Source organism: Pleurotus ostreatus (assembly GCF_014466165.1).
Source record: "Pleurotus ostreatus strain PC9 chromosome Unknown scaffold_4, whole genome shotgun sequence".
Lineage (NCBI taxonomy): Eukaryota > Fungi > Basidiomycota > Agaricomycetes > Agaricales > Pleurotaceae > Pleurotus > Pleurotus ostreatus.
In genome coordinates this window covers 2,427,346-2,446,610 of record NW_023503159.1, presented here as the reverse complement: position 1 = coordinate 2,446,610, position 19,265 = coordinate 2,427,346, and the positions used below count along the sequence as shown (strand labels likewise).

Genomic DNA, 19,265 nt, shown 5'->3' with positions numbered 1-19,265 from the left:
TGTTACAATGTGCTTCGATTCAACGGCTTCGGATCTACAACGGCAATGGTGGCTCAATAAAATACAGATATGGACAATGATTGTGGACGAGACGGGACAGTAATTGCAATGAGGTCTACCAAGATTTGCGACAAACGTGATGCAGGCAAGCGACTGTGAAAGGGAAACGAGGGAGACGATGGTGATCATAAGGGCAAGTCAAGTGAATATGGCAAGAAGGCCTGGATGTAATCAGGTCAAGGGCCTTGGCGCTGACTGAGAGAGTAGATTCAACGAGAAGATGGCGTCGCGGCGGAGCTGGAGCTCCCTGGGGCTCAGCGACTCTTCCCCAGGCAAAACACCGCCAGCGCTGATGGTAGATACCGTCGCCGCCTTCCCAGTTTCGCCAGCGCCATCATTGAAGTCCGGCGACTTGAGTTGTGACCAGTCCCATTTCTGCCAGTTATCTTGTGATCCTGACGAGGAGTCAGAAACAGACTTGCGGTGCGTCCTTGTGAGGTACTCTCTTAACGTGTGATCAGCGGTGCGGGATCCGGCGTCGGCGGGGGGCGGGGGAAAATATTGATCGTTGCTCTCGCTGTCTCGACGAGCAGGGGGGCCATCATCCTTGTCAGGTGTCAAGGGCGGTGTGGTAGAGACCGTAGTATCGGGCTTCGGGCTGACCGGAGTATGTGCGGCGGAGGGAAGTTCATTAACTAACTGCGGAGTACCCTGTTACAACAATTAGGCCCCACGCGTGAGTCGGCATGTCTAATCGAGGATAAAGGGGTGACGTACGGTCCTCTGTGGATTGGACTTCTTTGTGACAAGAGCACCGGGGGGTTTCTTGAGGCATCGCTCTTTGTGCGTCTTCCAATGAAAGGGATCATATACACTCTTGGGGGACAACTTGATCCTCGCGCCGCAACGTTTGCAGTCGACGAACAGCGGTCCTATGACATTCGCCATGGGGTCGTCCCTCAATCTCTTCTCCCTTGCCTTCTCGGCGGGCGTAAGTGAGGATCTGTAATTGGAAGTTGAGCGGGGGGAGGCTCCGGGATATAAGTTCTGCTAGTACCCAACGTCATCGCGAGACATGCTACTCCTCGAGGAACCTTTTGACCTTGGGCGGGGACCCGACTGAGCATTTATGTGGCTAGCGGAGCGCAGTGGGTCGGCTACACACCTTGAGCTCATCGCAAGCGACGAGGGGGAAACAGCAGGTCTCTTCTACAATGCCCAACACCTCTTCCAACCCTCGTTCCACGTCGGGCTCAACTCGGTGAATATGCGGCGGGCGGGGATGCGAATTCAAGTGGTAGTCACTGTTCAACGTCGGAAGTAAGTCATGGCAGTTGACAAGCAAAATAGACTCGAGCCCGACCCTGAGCGGCGCAGACAGGAAAGCGCGTGGACCAGATACGAGCCAGGGGAAAGCGAAATCGATTCGAAAGTGATGGATGAGGACAGAATATGAAAGCGACGTAGATGGAGCTTCGTATTAAAGCTTAAAGCCTCTGCTACTTCTCGGACAACGCCGAGACGGCCAAGGTATTAAAGCCCCGCGATCCAATAGAATTGGGAACAGGGGTGAAAGAGGAACCAAATCTCGACGATCTGCAGTTCAGAACCCCGTAAGGCTAGGGCTACATATGAGCCTTCGAAGATAAGGAGGAGAAAGTACACATATACAGGAGAGTATCATAATCAAGTATGCAGATGGTGGTATATAAGCAATGTGCAATAATATCACAACTAGGTATTCCTGGACCCCAGACTTTCACGGAACCCACGTACAAAGGCGGCAAATGGTAGCATAAACCACCCCAGTACGCTCGGCGGCTCCCGCTCTTCGGGAGCATATCCAGCGTCTCTTTGTCGGTTCGAAGGTCGACGATCTGGCTGTTCATTGTCGGAAGGCTCAGCTTCTTCCTCCTCTTCGCGCGCCCGCTTGACTCCATGGGTGGGTGAGAGTTCACGGGGCCCAGAACTAGGGCCGGTGGCAATTAGCGTGCCGTCGGTGGAGGATGACGAAGGTGGGGGTCGCGTGGATGGGAATGGAAGCGTATTTTGTTGATCGAGGGAGCCTGCATCTTCACCGTTATCACTAAGCGAAATATTGAGAAACGGGATCATCAAAATGCAATAAATACACAATATACCTCGGACGATTTCCACAGTTCAGTCCCTTATGTTTTATCCATTCCGTTAGTTCGTACTCGACGCCCTGCAATTGGATCGTGATGCCACAGGTTGCGCATTGAACCAATTCTCCGGTAAAATATTTCACTTGGGAGTCATTCACTAGCTGGAGCTTGCGCTCAGCAGCGGCGACTCGTTCGCTTGGTCTGGAAAAATGGTATAAGAGAATATTGGAGGTTCCCATGGAACGAAATACATACTGTATGTCGCAACGAGATTGATGCTCGTTCCAATGTCTGAGAACGTACTGGCGCCCCTTGGTCAACTTAATCCACTTGTTGCACTTTTTGCAAAGTATCGACTCTGCTCGAACCTCGGCAGCGCGAGGATCGGCCTCCAACATTGCCTTTCTTTCATCCGCGTTTTTCTTGGGCTGTGACGGGGGTGTGATGGGGGAAGGAAATGCGGCAGTGGTTGAAGCGTCGTCGCCATCATCATGCTCTTTATAGTCATCTCCATCACACTTCTTGCGATGGGTTATCCAGGGACGGATCGCGTAAGTTTGATTCGTGCCAAGAGATATGATCTTGCCGCACTTCGTGCACAAGGCCTTATGAGGGGAGACGTGCGCGTATGTGGGCTGATCCTTCAAGTAGGCGATACGTTCGGGTTCAAATCGCTTCCGTAGGGGCTTCGAGGATTCCCCCACCGAGGATTGGCCGACGGACGTTCCATCATCATCAGCCACAGAGGTCTCGGTCCTAGATACTGTCAACGCGGGCTAACAAAAAAGTGAACGCCCATCTACGTACTTAGACACGGGTGGACTCTTTGGGGTCGTTATAGAAGGTGCAGAGCCAGATTCAGAGAGGGAGGCTCGAGAAGATGACCTTGGGGGGCAAGAAATTTGGTTGAGAGAGGATATGGATAATTTGCGGGAATGTGGGGAATTCGGTAATTCGGTAGGTGGCGGCATGGCTTTCGCGTCCTTGGGACTTGGGAGTGGGGGAGGGCGTTGCATCTTGGGGGATGGTGAGGGGCTATAGCATAGCAAAACATTGTGAAGCGGATGACACTTTCTGCACCAAAAGGACACTCACGAGGTACGACGCTTCATTGTAGACTTCTTCTTCTGCACGTCCATTGCACGTGTAACGATCAACACACCAGCTATCTACGAGAAGGGCAGTTTACATACCGACGAGGACGGAGGCTTCTCTGCCTGAGTAGCATCCTTTGACGCGACATTGGCTTCTGCTCGATCGTGTACGGTGTTCGGTGCCGGTGATCTACCAAACACGAGGTTTACACAAGGATACAAACGCGCCATGGAATGCACCACGTACACAGAGTCGTGGGCAAACGGCCTTTGTCGCTATGAAAGGACCGGTATGAGATTCGGGGACATCCATGAACATGTGTTGCCAACCTTTGACTTGCCGGCGTAGGTAATCTTAACTGATGGTCTTTCACGGAGACAAGTCAGATATGAATTCATAGTTTGGACACGAGGCGCACCTTTCTGGGGACGAGGAATGCATCTTGCGTTTGTGAAAGGAGGAGTACGAGGAGGAGTGTCAACCAAAGCGCGACCGGTAAACTTGGGGTTTAGATGTGCTGAGAACAAAAGCGGGAGCAGATCATCTGAGGGACAATGCCACTGTATCCAAGCATGCACAAATAACATCGAAGCGCCCGGCGCGTAATAGGGGCTATTCATTATCTATATACAACACCAACTACTAATAATTAATAGAATCGGCGAGATGTCCGTACAAAGCGACTTGGAAGCGGAGCCAAAGAAAGCAAGTCTGGGACACTATATGTACAACAGTGCTGCGACGAGGCCCTACAAAACGATTCAGATATGGTCGTGTACGGTGCAACAGGTGTACGTACATTATCTAAATAAACATAAGTTCAGCCACCCATTGGATGCTGGGAGTCAGGCGGCGCACATGGGGGTGGCATCATAGAACCGGAAGCCTGAGAATGATGAACCACAGGATAGTGTAGATACGCTGCGTGCGGGTCGTGAGTCGCGTACATGTCCATGACCGGGCTTAAGGCCGGTTGTGGTGGGTAATAAAAGGGTTGCATGCTAGACATCGCGGGATAGTATGATAACTGCTGGGCGGACATATGCGGATGAGTGGTATGGGTAAATGGGTTCGGTTGGTGTGCGTCGATGGGAGAGATGGACGGCGAAGCATCGGAGACAAGCTGCGATGCGTCTGTGGTCTCATCTACACTGATGAGTACGATATGAGATAGATGTGGAGACTGTCGTCCCACCTCCGGTATCAGAAACAGAAGTGTCCTGACTTCGTCGATGGGTGCACTGGTCCCCTTTTCCGCATCGGATGCAGTCTCTGCAAGGTCGATCAACGCAGTCGTACCCTTTACGAGCACATGACCCGCATGGTCTACAAACGGCTCCAGCATTGGCCCCGAAGGAAACGTGGAAGACACATACCGGCTTCCATCACAGCGTATTTTGTCACGTCTATTTCAAGGATGGTCAGCGATGAGGCAGCGAAAGCGTACATAAGGCACATTACCGGCAACTCATGCATGCCTTGAGGGTCAGACTTCAGAACTCGCGCATCCAATACCTGAGCTAATGGATAACCTACTGCTTTAACCCGCGTCCCATGTCCCCGGCCTTTGCGGGGCACGCTGACACATTCTCTCCCAAGCTCTAGGCAGTGCGCACAAGGCCGAGCATCTTCGCAACGCTTGTTATCTTGTCGACACCCCTCACACCGCAGCTTGACTAGTTTCGGGCCCCGAGCAACGTGCACGCATTCTTCTGAACGTGCGATACAGCGTGAGCAGGGTCGTTGATCGTCGCACTGATGTACAGATGGCGGTATGGGAATCTGAGACGAATTTGACACCGAGGAAGGAATAAATACCTTCTTGTTGTCTCGGCGGCAGTTCTGGCACGCTAGCTTTGCCCGATCGCTTCCATTCGGACGCTGCGGAGGGGGAGCTCGTGTCGAACTTGAACTCGGGATTGCATCCTGGCCAGTAAAGCCTATTTGCTGCAGATCTTCAACACAGTCGAGCTGAAGCTGTCTGCATCTGTAGCAGGGTTTGCCTTCTTCGCAGCGTACCCGAGCGCGTCGGCAATTTTCGCAACCATCGACGCATTGTTCGGGGGGATAACCTTTCTTGGTGCAGTTGCTGCATGGCCTACGAGACATGAACAAAGTCAGGATTACATGCAAGGGGATACGTCTGGATGCATGGATGCCCAACAGCAGCGGCGTACCTTGTGCCGTCGCATCTGATTTTGTCTCGCCTGCCAGCGGTGTCGAGATGAGTTGGCAGCAAATTCGCAAGAACGGCGGCGAACACACCTGCAACTGGCGCATGCCTATCATACGATATTAGGTGGTTGCGAGGATCCCAAGAAATAGAGTTACCTTGGGCGTCCGTCGAGGCCATGGCAGCGCAGAATTGATGTCGGAAACCGGCTCGTCTAGTGTCTGGGAATTCATCGCCACCGTTGCAGATCCCCAGCCTTGTGGTCGGAGTTGCTCGAAACCACTCTGCTGCATCTGCTGCATGTTCGCACCGTACGCTGTCGACCAAGGCTCCATGCTAGGAATAATCCAAGACGTCGTAGGCCCTGACCTTTTGTGATTTCTAGGAAGTTTCTAACTTGTACAGGCTTTATATAGGTGTCAACCTTCTGAGAAGGGAATTTCCCCGTTGATCTCCAGATATCCTCGAAACATGTCATTTCGTTTGCAGGAGTAGCAGGGTGTGTTGCTCAGATATTAGTATCCCCAACATCTCTCCGGCTGGCTGCAAGGTGCGAGTGCCGTTTCCCTCAAGAAGCTGATAATTTCACTCTTCAAGGTCACTTCTCATCGAGATGCACCTTGCAACATTGATACGTCTGCTTTGGAAGCGCTCTCGGTCCTCTTACCTCCAAAGATACTCCGATTGGTGACACCACTTTAACATTGACTGGACACACCTTGATTCGCGAACCACGCCCATCGATTAATCCAAGATGTTTTTCACCACATGCGGAAGTAGGAATCCGTTGACGCTGGGATCACTGGAGAATCCTCGGACTGCCAAAGCACATATTCTGCTTGGCTGTCATATTCAAACGTACTATATGTCATCAGGGTTGCCTGATCATCGACCTTCAAGTCCAAAGACCACGTATGTATATGAAATTCGACCTCAACAACTCTTCAGTGAGCTTCGAGACACTTGTGATGGGCTGGGCAGCGCAGCTAGCAGATGGGATGAGTGGTTGTTGTTCCCTTCTCCACGCCGCGCCAACCTGTGAGTCTCGATTTCAATACGTAGTCTATGCTTTTAGCGCTAATACCCGTGTTTCGTGGACATGCCTGTGCCTTATTCCGATCTTCACCACTTGCCAGATACACATACACCCACCATATGCACCTGCGCTGGTTCCCGCGAGGAACGCCTTCGAGTTTCCCCGAGTGCTATTTGTGCTCATCCTGAGCTTCGTCCTGTCCGCTCCCACATTCACTCCTTGATCTGCTCGGTCCCCCCGGCGGACCGCGAAAGATTCGCTTCTGTTCTTTCCACTGCATACGATCATCGTATGCGCTGAACTTTGAACCTTTTTCGAATCAACGCTTCATACCGATTGGCTGAAATGCCGCCACAAAATTTCTAGGGCCCAAAATCAAGCGAACCTAGTCACGTAAAGCATGGAGCGGGCAAGGTTCAACATCAGTACCTCTCATGCGAGGGATGCTGAGCACTCATTCGTCTTGTGTGACAGCCTCGCTATCTCCGTAGAAATATGATTCTAGAATATGTTGCTCGTGCTGCGGTGATTTGCGTCGATATTCCAAGGTGACCTTTTACCGTATGTGCTACGTACACCGAGGGCTGGGATTTGGGACCTGATGCAAAGACACGCCACATAGTTCGCGTTCCCTGTCGCCTGGCCACGTCAATGCGAACTTGTTTTTGCACCCAAGAACATACATTGCCCCGACATCCCCCCTAGTGACACAGGAATGTCCCCCGATAGGCTCATCCTCGCAGTGATTACCAGCGGGGATCATTCGTCGTAAGCCATGCCTGTCAAACCCGCTCTTTGATTCGAGCCCATAAGGTGCGGTTGCCATCCAAATGCAATATATCTTTCAGTGTGATAATCGATAATATACAGCTTTCACGATAGAAGTGGGGTAGTTACTCCGACGTACATTTCCTTGTTAGAATGCCAGCTATTAGAAGCTGGCCCCCTCGGTAGCCTCGAAGGACACATCGCGATAGGTTCTCATCTGGCCTTGCAACCTCTCAATTTGACCGGGGGTGAACTCGGTCATGCAGGTGTCGTAGGTGTAATCCATGTAGTTGTCTGTGGGCAGGGCGTCAGCATGGCGATGGGCTTATACAAGACTTATTTAACTTACGGATGGGGTCGGGGAGACTGTCGGACTTGCAGGTGTCGCGGCCAGTCGGGCATCCAAAAGCGGGAGAAGACTCGGGAGCGGTGTCATCAACCATGTCGCCAGCGCCATTGCATCCTCCTTGGAAGGTGTGGTAGAGTCCAACCCAGTGGCCTGCCTCGTGAGTCAAGGTCTACAACAGGGCTCAGCATTCGTAGAAGCGCCTCAATCCTAATGTCGGTGACTGACCTGACCACCGTTGTAATCCTGAGTAGATCCTCCTGGGACCGAGGAATACAGAATGACAACACCGTCGTCCGCAGGAGCATCGGCGTACCACGAAGGGAAAGTGGCATAGCCCAACAACCCAGAGCTGGGGAATCTGAACCCTGGATTGAATACCGGATACATGAACATGCTGAGCAGAATATCTCACCCGACGGAGTAAACGTTCAGGTCAGCCGCGCCGCCTTGCCTGAGAGCCGTTTTCATTGCTGTCTGTTGTGAGCTAATATTTACAGCATCATTTGACGTGTTACATGTGATCTGAAGTAAATACTTACTTGGAGGGGCCGACTTTGGTGAACCTATAAGATTAGGTTTAAACATTTATAAGCGTCCAGGAAACATTTCACCCACCAGTCAGCGTTAAGCGTGCGAGTGGTGTTGGCGAGAAGCCATGAAAGGCCAGTACCCTCGTATGCCACGTTCAAGACGTTGATGGATTCTTCGATTTGGGAGTCGCTGGCGCGTTGTCAGCTCAAGGAACATGTGTATGTGAAGGAATAGAAGCCTACGGAATATTTCCGCCTTCGAGAGTGTCATCCTTGCTGACCACGTGCCAGTATACGTTCAGTTTTGAAGAGTGTGCCGCCCCGATGCCCGATGTGCTGAGGCCGCCAGGTGGGACCATGTTGGCACGGAAATGCTTCTCAGCTGCGACAACCTGCGCATCGCTCAGAACCGCTGTTCCACATTGCCTGTTGGTAATGGTTAGATGATAGATGAGGGCATATAGAACATCGTCGCCTACCTCGGAGTTGGCTTGCCAAAGGCAGAAACTGCGACGAAAGCAAAGACGAAGAAGGTCGAAGACAACATGTTGCTGCGAGAAATGCTTGAAGAGCCAGAGGACTGTTGATCTTTCAGTATTTGCGAGCCCGTATTTATACGTAGGTCGTACCAGGCATCTTGAGTACTAACGAGCGTTGGGCGTCACGACCCACATGATGGAACGACTAGCACAAGTCGTGTCGAAGGCCGCGCAGGCATACGCATGCAACGAAGAACGCCCCAGCGAAGTGAGTGCAAGGAAAGATAGTGTACGAGTGTGGAATGAGTTTCGATTAGGAATGTGTCCCTTTCCTTGTGTGGGGTACCAGCATGCCCTAGCTGATCCGGTTGAGCGTACTTGTTGTTTCCGACCATGGAGAACAGGGTCTTCACAGTAGAATACACAAGGTCACCTGCATATTTACGGACGCATTTTCGTGATCGCGGCAGAGTTGCAGAGATAATCAAGTAGACGATGCCAATGCGCTTCCCGATTTGTTAATCACCTAATCGCACGATGCGTTTAGAAGCATCGCCACGCGCCGGTGCTGTGGACTTAGTTGAGTTCAGCATGCAGTGATGAAGAGCACTAATGTACGTACCGTCATCCGCATGATCTCATAAAACTCGAAGCTAGGGTGAACGGCACAGGAAGGTAGCAGACCAAATGAAGTAATTACGAACACGGCTGTCTTGGCACGATGCTTCCGCATGATGCCCACAGATAGAGTGTGTATCATTGATACAATCGCCTCGTGTGACGCCTTAGGCCTCAGGAAGTTTAAGAAAGCTTCGTGTTCAAAGTTAAATGAAGCACGCTATCGCAAATCGCGATACCGACAAGCAGATATCGTCCTTGGTTTGCGGGTGAGTTGTACTTGGTACCAGATGGTGGTGGAGTGGCCTGAGAGAGAGCTAATGAGCGGTATGAGCATAGGGAGAAAGCCACCGAATAAATGGAAGCCCCAAGGAAGCCCCAACGTACATAGTTGGAAGTAAAGTGACCGCGGCGCAGGAATCGCGACGATATCTTGGATTCCGTGAGAATATCTTGCATAAGCAATCAAGCGCTTGTCGGCCCAGACTACTTAAATTCAGTTTCACAGTGAGTTGACTGTAGTGAAAGCTCCAGAAAGAGTGTGATATTGCGGCGAGAAATAGACAATACATGTTTCTAAGAATGCCATAAGCTACAGATACAGTTGATTGCAAAGAGTGGTTTTGTTGCTGTGAAAGAATGAGACGACCCAAGACCCAAAGGTTAGGCAAAATGCAAGTTAGTAATAAAGAAAGCTTTGTCGTGTCGTTTTTCACTGATAGACTGCGATATAGTTAATCTTCCATTTGGCGACTGAGGGAGGGCGTTCAGTTCCGGGATAAAGGTATCAAGGCCGAGGAGTGACTCACAGATAAAGTTGTTGGGATCAGCAACGGCTTCGGCGCAAGACCCGGGGCAACCAGAGCTTGAGTAGGTCGGGTTGCCAAGGTCGCCACAGAGGGTGGTGTCGATGACAAGCGTATGATCGTGGAAGTGCTTGTTGACGTCGCACGTATCGCTGGCGAAGAAAGCAGAGGGCGTTGGCCAAGTGCTGGGCTTAGGTTTGTTATCCTTGATATCCTGAGGGATCTCGTTTCGAGCGAAGTGCCAGATCTTGATACCGTCGCTTCCCCACATGTGGGCAAACACGCCGCCTCCTGCCCTGTTGAAGCCCTCGCCGTAGGAGCGTGCATCAGTGTCGCGGAGTCCGCATCCAGCATTGTTATCCCCACTCGAAGCACACTCCGTATTGACGATGGAGGCTTCAAAGAAGGTATTCCCTGGGTTGTTCGTAGATAAGGTGCAGCCAGGAGATGTGTGGAGGGTGTAGTGATTGGTGGGCGAATTATGAACTCCTTCCAACACGTCAATTTCGCCTCCGGAGGGCCAGTTCGGGCCAACGGTCCTATCGAGCCAATGAGCAAGTATACCGTGCAAAAGATATGTGAACCTACCACCAAGCTGGCCAGACGCTGCATCCATGAGGCATGGCGAAGAAGTCCGCGATAAACAACCCCTCGTTGTAGGTCTTCTTAGATTCGATCCTCACACTGCACGACAACATTTAATGGTGGCCAAGATGAGATGAAATAAACTCACGAAGCACGGTTGGTGCCAATGGGTAGATGGGTCTTATCATCGACAGCAAGTACAGTGGTTCCGTCGTCCTGGACGAAAGCTAGATTCTTGGCTTTGGCATCTTCGAGGCCTTGGAATTGAACGGAGCCGTGTGTGGGGTCGGCATGTGTAAAGAAGTTCCAATCACTGAGAAAACGTGAGCTGAAGAACCTCTCTTCGGCTTGAAGACGTACTTGAAGAAATCCTCTCCTTGATACATATCGACCAGCTTCATCGCTGCTCCCCCTTGACGCCTTGAGATATTAGAAGTATTACGAGCAGCGATATGAGAATGGCGTCGGCGACCGAGATGCTCCCCATGTCTTCCAGCCAGGGCAGACAAGGGGAGGGCGAGAGTGAGAAGTGCCACGACGAACATGATGCTAGTTGTCGGGAGCAAGGGGAATGAAGGGGACGGGAGTAATTCGCAACCAGGCGATATAGTATAGCAGGAGATGATGAACAGGCAGCTCTGAGCTAGCAGCCTTATATAAGATTCACCATGTCGCCCGGTGGTACCATTGCTGTGGAGAGCTAGCCACTTCCGCCACGAACAAGGTGCATTGTCCAGTGGCCTGGTTTGGTAACGGTGAAGAGGTAACCAGCCATAGTGGCCTTGGCCGGGGACAACGCTTTGGACAAGAGTCACAGTTGCGATCGGATCGAGACAAAGGGGCTACGAAATACTGACTGTGGGAATAGTCTACTGTGACTGTGAGAACTTAGTCAATGATACCTCTAATGAGACAATGGATTCACCCGTACTGTCGGTGAGTTCACTGCTCTTTGGCATACCTTCAGAAACAATCAGCATTGATGCCGGTTCCTCGTTCAGTAATCGAACAAATCAGGCAGCTAATACCACCACTGAATGGAACGCTGCACAAAGGACAATCCGGTGAGATCTTAGACATGACTTTGTGAATTCCAGACATATTAAACAATGAAAAGGTCGTGTGGGTGTGCTGGGTGGCGCATTAGAGTAAGCGGTCGGTCGCCTCCTGTCGTAGGCATAGTGCCAACCCACGACGTGATAGCTACACAGGAGCACCGTTCTTCGCAGCAATCTCCGCGTTGCGATTTGTGCGTTGACATGGTCACTGAACACTCGAGGACGGTGCAATGATATTCATTTCAGGGCGCTGACTTATCCCACGTAATTTGCTCCCCGACAGCCGCTGGCGCCATCAAGTCCTACTCACCGGACCTAATCGTTCATCCAATTTTAAGAGATGATTCGTGAGATTAGCCACCTCCTGCGCAATCCTCGTTGTGACTGACAGTGCCTGAAACTTAGAACAACGGATAAAGTTCGTCCGGAGCTAGACTCGCTTCTGGCTCGCCTGCACGTTCTCGTTATTGGGCCAGGTCTTGGCCGTGAATCATACATGCAGTCCTACGCCCGATTGGCTCTGTCGCTCGCCAAATCGCGGGGGATGTTCGTCGTCCTCGATGCTGATGGTCTCTATATGGTCGGCCAAGATGTATCTCTCATCAAGGGTTACCGTCGCGCCGTCGTAACGCCAAATGTCGTAGAATTCAAGCGTCTAAGCGAACAAGTCGGTGTTGACCCCAAAACTCCTGAGCAAGAGAGAGCAGCATCGGTGTCCAAGCTGCTTGGAGGAGTGACAGTCCTGCAGAAGGGTGCCTCAGACCTGATTGCGGCCGACACTACCGGAGACCCCGCTAGCCTCGCGGAAAGTCAGCTGGAGGGACGTGACGAAGCAAAAGAAAACACGAAAGAGGTCATCGAGGTTGATGTGGAAGGCGGAATGAAGCGGTGCGGTGGGCAAGGTGATATACTGAGTGGCTGTGTTGGAACGCTCCTGGCGTGGGGCAAGTGCTACGAAACGGGTGCCTTTGGGTACGTCGTACTTGGACCATCGTAGGCTGTTGCGTCCTCACTAATTCTCGAAGGGATCAATCTATACCGCCTTCGCGATTCCCTTTACTCGCCGCGGTAGGTAGCAGCATGGTAACACGCACTGCTAGCCGGCGTGCTTACTCTAAGGAGGGACGAGGCGTCGTCACTCAGGATATGCTACCCGAGATAGGAAAGGCCTTCGCGGAAGTGTTTGGGGAAGAAACGCAAGGTCAAGACAAAGGCCGTCTTTGATAAGATGGGTATGGGCGTTGTAGGCTTTCGATATAGATAGACATTTGAGTTCATCAAGTCGATTCTGAAGCGACAAAGAGACAAAGCATCGCAACAAACTGATAGTCCGTCTAAAAAATGAGTTTTATGTGTTACAAACTGCGTTTAGCTTCTTCTACCTCTCCTTCATGCTCGTATTCATGCGCGATCACTGAAAGGTGCTGGTCAGTGGGTCGGGATATCTGAAAGAGTCGCTTCACTAACCGTGATAACGGTAGGCTTCTCGCGGCCAGTGAATTCCTTCAGCTTGCTGAGCTCCAGGGCAACTTCAATGAGGCCTTTGAGACCCTCCGCTGCGTCCTTGGTAAGAGCGGCGGCACCAGCATCCGCCGCAACATATCGTTCTACATACATACGAACGGTGGCACCTTGGCTACCAGTGCCACTCAACCTGAACACAACGCGCGAGCCATCAGAGAACGTAATGACTTGTCCCTGGTGTGAGGAAATCGAATGATCGATAGGGTCTTTGTACTCGAAGTCATAGATGCTAGAGACAGTGAACTCTTGGGAAGTCGAGGCGGAAACGTGTTTCGTGTTATTGAGAGATCCGGAGTTAAGAGCCTCGTTGATGTGGGCGACCATAGCATTGGCGCCATCCGAAGAGACTTCTTCGTAGTCGTATCGACTGAAGAAAGACCGACCGTACGTCTCGTAGTGGCGGGCGAGAATATCATTAATGCCAATTAGCTTATTGGGCGATTCCCTGTTCGCAGCAGCGAGGATGTTCAGCCACGCTAAAAGCGGGAAATCAGCCAACGCTATCACATTGATGCGGAGTGGAACTCGCCGACAACAGCCCACACTCCGTCCTTCTCTCGTATGTGATCTGAGCCCGTCCCGAAAGATTCCTCGCCGCAAATGGAGAGTCTCCCGGCATCCATCAAATTGCCGAAGAACTTCCAGCCTGTTGGCACCTCAAAGTACTCAAAGCCCTTCTTCTTGGCTACGAGGTCGATAGCCTTGCTGGTAGGCATACTCCTGGCAAGACCCTTAATTCCGCTCTTGAAATACGGAATAACGTCGGCCCAATCTGCGATGATTGCCACGGAGTCGGATGGCGTCACGAATGCACCTTTGCCGTAAATCATGTTTCGATCACCATCACCATCGCTGGCTGCACCGAATTGAATGTTGTTCGCTTCCACCGCTTCCACGAGGGTGTGCGCGTAGGTGAGATTAGGATCAGGGTGTCCGCCGCCAAAATCTGGGAGTGGGACGCAGTTTTGAATCGAAGATTCGGGGAGACCAAGCGTTTCCACAAAGATCGCGCGAGCGTACGGCCCGGTGACACCGTGGAGGCCGTCGAACAGGACTTTGAAGTCATTTGAATGAGAAGTGAGGAAGGATTTGATGAGAGCGAAGTCGAAGATCTCTTCAAGGAGAATCACGTAGTCCTTGACCGAATCGATGATGGATACTTTGGACGGTCCGTACGTGAATTCTCCAATCTTTCCAAGATCAACCTATGCCCGCCTGTTAAAGGTATTTGAGTCACTGATACTTAGAAGCGTACCTCGGGTGCTTCGATGACCTTGTAAGACTGAATTGTCTTCGTCTTTTCATAGATCTTATTGGTGACATTCTCAGGGGCGGGTCCACCATTCGACACATTGTACTTGATACCGAAATCGTTGTTCGGCCCTCCAGGATTGTGACTAGCGGTCAACAAAATTCCACCGTAGGCCTTATACTTCCTGATAACGTTTGAGGCGGCGGGGGTGGACAAGATGCCGTCCTTCCCTACGATGAACTTGGCAACCCCATTTGCTGAACCGATTTTGAGGATGATCTGTACGGCTTCTGGTGAAAAGTAGCGCCCATCGCCCCCGATCACCAGCGTCGATCCTTTCGCGTCGATAGAGTCGAAGATGGCTTGAACGAAGTTCTCGGTGTAGTGCTATAATCCATGACGGTCACTCTCCGGAATCCTTGCTGAAGCTGCAATCGTACCTCCTGCTGGAAGACCTTGACTCTAGAAAGGGAATTAATAGCGGTTATGGAAACGGAATAAAGGGGTTAACCTTTTCCTGAGCCCCGACGTACCAGGCTTTTGGCCATCGTAAGGCTTGGTGGGGATGTCTTTGATGGGGAACGACATTTCGACGGTGGTGGTCGTGGATGAAGCCTTGTGTGAGGTCAGGATCCAGCAATGATGTTAATTATGGCCATACACCAATCTAGGCACCTTCCATTGCAGATAATCAGTTAGGCTGATACCGGTTGAAACGTTCACTGATGTTGGAGTCGATAAAGAATCAACGTTCGAATTGGGAGGGTGCGTCGCACTGGCGTTGGATGTCCCCGCCCCCGCGCCCAGCACCCTCGGGAGCCATATCTCAGTGAGCTTGTCGCCATCAGCGTCGAAGTCAACCCAGTTCAGAAGCACGTGATGGATGGGCTTCATCCTCGCGCCACATGCACAGAGACCGGCCCCGGATCCCATTTGCCCAAGAGCTGAACCTAATGACCGCTCCTTCCCCATAACAAAAATCAGGCCATCCGATGATATTCAGATCCCTCAAATCATCGCCTTTGTCCCCCCAAATTCACTGTTTTTCCCGCTCAATGTCAAGCATGATACCGCCGTCGAAATTTCCGGTGTTCACGACACTCGCTAGCTACAGAGAATGGCGGCAACGCGCCCGCGATGAACACAAAACAGTCGGGTTCGTTCCGACGATGGGAGCTCTGCACGATGGCCATATTTCGCTTGGTACGTTGTCCGTCGCTGCTCGCCGCGTCCGGCTCATTGATCCGAATCAAGTTAAGAGATCTCTTGCGGAGAATGACCTGACCGTCGTATCAGTATTCGTGAATCCCGCACAGTTTGCCCCACATGAGGACCTCGCGACGTATCCCCGGACGTTACCAAACGACCTCGAACTGTTAGGCGCACTGAATGTCTCGGAGCGGACAACGTCGGCGTTATTCTTGCCCACCGTTGCTGAGATGTATCCATCCGGGATCCACCAAGATACTTCAATGCAGAGGGGGACTTTCGTAGAAGTCAAGGGCTTCGGTAACTTGATGGAAGGAGCCAGCCGGCCGACCTTCTTCCGGGGAGTCGCTACCGTCGTTACAAAACTATTCAACGCGATTGAAGTAAGTCGCATCTTTCATTTATCTACTACAAAGGTTTTGACCAGTAGTCGATAGCCATCCAACGCGTACTTTGGGCAAAAGGACATCCAGCAAGGCCTACTCTTGAAACGAATGTGCCGAGATCTGTTGTTGTCTCATCCTACTCCTGAAGGCCTGCACATCATCCAAACGGCTCGAGACCCCTTCGATAACCTTGCACTATCGTCCCGAAATGCTTACCTTTCACCGGAAGAAAGAAAGGCCGCGACTACCCTGTACGCCGCACTCAACGTCGCGAAGGAAGCTTGGGAGGCGTCTCTCCCGAAGTCGCAGTGCATTAAGAACGCAGAAGCCATCATCACCGCAAAGAAGGACGAAGTCTCCGGGTCTGGCGTCGACATCAAGCTTGACTACATCCAGTTCAACGACTGGCAGAGTTTCGAGCCCCTCGACGGGTCGGCCAACCAGGACAATCTAAACGAACCTGTGATACTGAGCGGAGCGATGTGGGTAGGAAAGACAAGGCTCATCGACAACATCATCCTGGGAGATGAGAGCAAGATACTCAGTTAGCCAATATTGAAATATACGCCCCTTTCTCGTGAGAACTACGCTCAGAAAAGTCATGACATCTGGCATGTTTTCGACCTCAGGCTGAGCAGCTGCCGGCAGTTCTCCATACTTATGGCAAGTGCTTAACTGCTTTAACCGTCCGTTGAAATGAATAGGTCCCGATGAAATGTGTCGATGATATGTACTGCTGTGAAAGCGAACAGAATCCATTCCACCCACCACTATGACTGGCATGGTTTCAAACCCAGGCAACCAGGCAACCTATCGAACTAGTCGGTTTATGCGCTCCTCTATCATCTGGAATGGCTTGTCACAAACGACTTCGGTTACTAGTGCGACGTGTTGACTCTGATTTAAAACACTATGGCTGGCGACTACTTTGCTTCCGTCGATCCTTGACGCTCTCATGGCTCTCCAGGAAGTCCTCTCCACCTTGGTGTCCAGCACCGAGCCCATGACCAACGCTACGTTCAAGAGCAGCGAAGGCCCGTCTCCGGCGCCGCGCCATGGGGCATCGCAGTCCGATCTGAAGTCTCTGCTCCTGACTTTGCTGTCGTTCTCTGCGTTGCAGGACTGGATCAAGCTCATCATCATTGGTGGATTCTTCGAGGCTTCCAGGCGTGTGGCCATGTCACTTTACTCCCAGCTTGTCAACGCGTTCTTCATCACTGTGTCCTTCGAGGAGGACGATCCAAGCTACGGTGAGTGTTACGCCGCTACATGGGACAGTGGATGCTCATGTGCACCGAAGACTGGATGATGGTCTGGCTGTCAAAGCAGAAGACATGGAGTGAGTGGCACCTCAAATGTCGGCATGTCTGGCTAGCGCAATACTAACGCCAAAAAGACAAGGCTCGTCAGTATCAGGTTAGCACGAAGAGCTTTGGGCTGGACAACCTCGCCATTGCTATCCCTGGAGACGACGATGAACACACGGGTAGCTCCAATCGAAAATTGGCATATTTGCCGTCTACATCTTCCTCATATTCGCTGTGGTATAAACGGCACTGGATTACCGTTTCTCGACAGCGCACGGTTGGAAGCTTCACGGAATCGCTCGTCCTCAGTATTTTCGCCCGATCCCATACCGTTCTCAATGAAATACTCCGCGATGCCAAACAGCAGTATACATCTTCCCAGGAGCACAAAATCTCCATCTATATCTGCGATAAGTATGTATTTCTTGGATTGTAGGCAACATTCGGTTAAACTTGGCATTCTTGTAGGTCCAATAGCTGGCGCCTTGCCGCGACACGCCCCAAACGCCCCCTACACTCCATCGTCCTCGAGCCTGGTGTTAAGGAGCTTCTGGTCGATGATGCCCGGGATTTCCTTGATAACAAATCTTGGTATGTCGACCGTGGTATCCCCTTTCGCCGAGGTTACCTCTTGGTTAGTCCTCCTCCGTCCTTATCAACCACGTTTGCTCAGACTCGTGCCTTCGGCTAGTACGGAGCTCCCGGCTCAGGAAAAACTTCAACGATCCACAGCATAGCAGGAGAACTCGGGTTGGACGTCTATATTATATCTCTGTCAAGAGCGGGGTTGGACGACAGCTCTTTGAACGAACTAGTTTCTGATTTGCCGTGAGTCCGCATCTACGGCATTAAGTGGGCCGGACACTGATCGAGGGATACTTTATGCGTCTAGTGAACGCTGCATAGCCTTAATGGAAGACATAGACGCAGCCTTCCACCATGGCATCAACCGAGAAGCAAAAACTAATGTCGGCGATACCGATAGTCGCGACTTCTCAACCAGCCGGTGCGTTCCTTCATTATATGTCAGGCCTAGACACAACAGCTCTAACATGATCAATCGTTCCTCGAAGTTTGAGTCTAAGTGGTCTTCTAAACGCACTCGATGGGGTAGGCGCTCAGGAAGGGCGTATTCTATATGCGACCACGAATAAATACCTCAATCTGGATCCGGCGCTGTGCCGGCCAGGTCGCATGGATATTCATGTGGAGTTCAGACTAGCGAGCAAGTTCCAGACGTACGAGTTGTTCCGGCGATTCTATCTACCTTCTGGCGCGGAGGACGTTGATTCAAATGATGAAGAGGAAGACGAGGACGAGAAAGGCAGTGATGGGGAGGGTTCTGATTCAGGGTATGGAGAATCGTTGGACGGAGACGCGAATGACTCGGAGATGTCACTGTTAATGAGTTCGTCCGGCCCAACGTCTACATCGCCTTTTGCTCAGGGGAGGCCCCCTGTCACTGGCAGTGCGCATTGCCAGCGGGCACCCAAGCTGTCGCGTCGCCGGCTGGCAAAACTTGCCCATTCCTTTGCCGACGCAATACCAGAGAGGGAGTTTTCGATGGCGGCCTTGCAGGGCTACCTCATGGGGTACAAGATTCGTCCGTTCGAAGCTGTTAGAGATATTCCGGGATGGTTAGAGGCGGAGAAGGAGAAACAGAAGATCCATCAACGGGGAGCTGCTCCAAAACCTTTGGCTCGATTAGCACCTGCCTTGCTGGACACCAAATCAGAACCGTATCAGCTTCCAACTCCTCTGACCCCAACATCACCGGTTCGACTGGATCATTGTATAGATGGATAGATAGACGCGAAGGGGAGGATGTCACATTCGAATACCTTAACAAATCTTATACCAATAATACTAGTTGCTTTTCTCTTTGCCAAATTTTGTCCACTCGGCCCGCCACCGTAGCCATTCGTCTTCTCGCCCACCATCCGACCACACGGCCCATCCATCCC

The 19,265-nt window shown here is 51.6% G+C and overlaps 10 protein-coding genes across 10 annotated transcripts; 3 read left to right on the top strand and 7 right to left on the bottom strand.

Annotated features, from left to right (window-relative positions):
* Positions 1-231: 231 nt before the first annotated feature.
* On the bottom strand, positions 232-1,176 carry PC9H_006655 (uncharacterized protein; the record flags this gene model as incomplete). The annotated part of the gene is made up of 4 exons (XM_036776199.1): positions 232-711; positions 778-1,003; positions 1,058-1,102; positions 1,166-1,176. The coding sequence occupies 4 exons, from the start codon at positions 1,174-1,176 to the stop codon at positions 232-234; spliced, it is 762 nt and encodes a 253-aa protein (XP_036632218.1).
* A 558-nt stretch (positions 1,177-1,734) lies between these two features.
* Positions 1,735-3,662, bottom strand: PC9H_006654 (uncharacterized protein; the record flags this gene model as incomplete). Its single annotated transcript, XM_036776198.1, has 9 exons — positions 1,735-2,086; positions 2,142-2,327; positions 2,382-2,882; positions 2,934-3,161; positions 3,222-3,253; positions 3,320-3,410; positions 3,468-3,496; positions 3,551-3,587; positions 3,640-3,662. 9 exons carry the CDS (start codon positions 3,660-3,662, stop codon positions 1,735-1,737), a joined length of 1,479 nt encoding a protein of 492 aa, XP_036632217.1.
* Positions 3,663-4,041: 379 nt separating this feature from the next.
* On the bottom strand, positions 4,042-4,697 carry PC9H_006653 (uncharacterized protein; the record flags this gene model as incomplete). Its single annotated transcript, XM_036776197.1, has 2 exons — positions 4,042-4,547; positions 4,598-4,697. The coding sequence occupies 2 exons, from the start codon at positions 4,695-4,697 to the stop codon at positions 4,042-4,044; spliced, it is 606 nt and encodes a 201-aa protein (XP_036632216.1).
* Positions 4,698-5,161: 464 nt separating this feature from the next.
* On the bottom strand, positions 5,162-5,872 carry PC9H_006652 (uncharacterized protein; the record flags this gene model as incomplete). The annotated part of the gene is made up of 4 exons (XM_036776196.1): positions 5,162-5,319; positions 5,399-5,428; positions 5,487-5,730; positions 5,798-5,872. The coding sequence occupies 4 exons, from the start codon at positions 5,870-5,872 to the stop codon at positions 5,162-5,164; spliced, it is 507 nt and encodes a 168-aa protein (XP_036632215.1).
* Positions 5,873-7,361: 1,489 nt separating this feature from the next.
* On the bottom strand, positions 7,362-8,624 carry PC9H_006651 (uncharacterized protein; the record flags this gene model as incomplete). The annotated part of the gene is made up of 8 exons (XM_036776195.1): positions 7,362-7,492; positions 7,548-7,716; positions 7,773-7,905; positions 7,960-8,031; positions 8,087-8,110; positions 8,163-8,267; positions 8,321-8,503; positions 8,557-8,624. 8 exons carry the CDS (start codon positions 8,622-8,624, stop codon positions 7,362-7,364), a joined length of 885 nt encoding a protein of 294 aa, XP_036632214.1.
* Positions 8,625-9,886: 1,262 nt separating this feature from the next.
* PC9H_006650 (uncharacterized protein) lies at positions 9,887-11,110 on the bottom strand (the record flags this gene model as incomplete). The annotated part of the gene is made up of 5 exons (XM_036776194.1): positions 9,887-9,927; positions 9,984-10,519; positions 10,569-10,664; positions 10,714-10,878; positions 10,926-11,110. 5 exons carry the CDS (start codon positions 11,108-11,110, stop codon positions 9,887-9,889), a joined length of 1,023 nt encoding a protein of 340 aa, XP_036632213.1.
* Positions 11,111-11,547: 437 nt separating this feature from the next.
* On the top strand, positions 11,548-12,847 carry PC9H_006649 (uncharacterized protein; the record flags this gene model as incomplete). The annotated part of the gene is made up of 6 exons (XM_036776193.1): positions 11,548-11,629; positions 11,683-11,713; positions 11,769-11,814; positions 11,870-11,970; positions 12,029-12,595; positions 12,649-12,847. The coding sequence occupies 6 exons, from the start codon at positions 11,548-11,550 to the stop codon at positions 12,845-12,847; spliced, it is 1,026 nt and encodes a 341-aa protein (XP_036632212.1).
* A 187-nt stretch (positions 12,848-13,034) lies between these two features.
* Positions 13,035-14,987, bottom strand: PGM2 (Phosphoglucomutase-2; the record flags this gene model as incomplete). Its single annotated transcript, XM_036776192.1, has 6 exons — positions 13,035-13,037; positions 13,091-13,623; positions 13,677-14,352; positions 14,403-14,786; positions 14,840-14,861; positions 14,911-14,987. 6 exons carry the CDS (start codon positions 14,985-14,987, stop codon positions 13,035-13,037), a joined length of 1,695 nt encoding a protein of 564 aa, XP_036632211.1.
* A 467-nt stretch (positions 14,988-15,454) lies between these two features.
* Positions 15,455-16,543, top strand: PAN6 (pantothenate synthase; the record flags this gene model as incomplete). Its single annotated transcript, XM_036776191.1, has 3 exons — positions 15,455-15,602; positions 15,654-15,991; positions 16,046-16,543. 3 exons carry the CDS (start codon positions 15,455-15,457, stop codon positions 16,541-16,543), a joined length of 984 nt encoding a protein of 327 aa, XP_036632210.1.
* A 406-nt stretch (positions 16,544-16,949) lies between these two features.
* On the top strand, positions 16,950-19,107 carry PC9H_006646 (uncharacterized protein; the record flags this gene model as incomplete). The annotated part of the gene is made up of 7 exons (XM_036776190.1): positions 16,950-17,244; positions 17,295-17,333; positions 17,391-17,715; positions 17,770-17,935; positions 17,993-18,129; positions 18,194-18,307; positions 18,375-19,107. 7 exons carry the CDS (start codon positions 16,950-16,952, stop codon positions 19,105-19,107), a joined length of 1,809 nt encoding a protein of 602 aa, XP_036632209.1.
* Between the last annotated feature and the right edge of the window lie 158 nt (positions 19,108-19,265).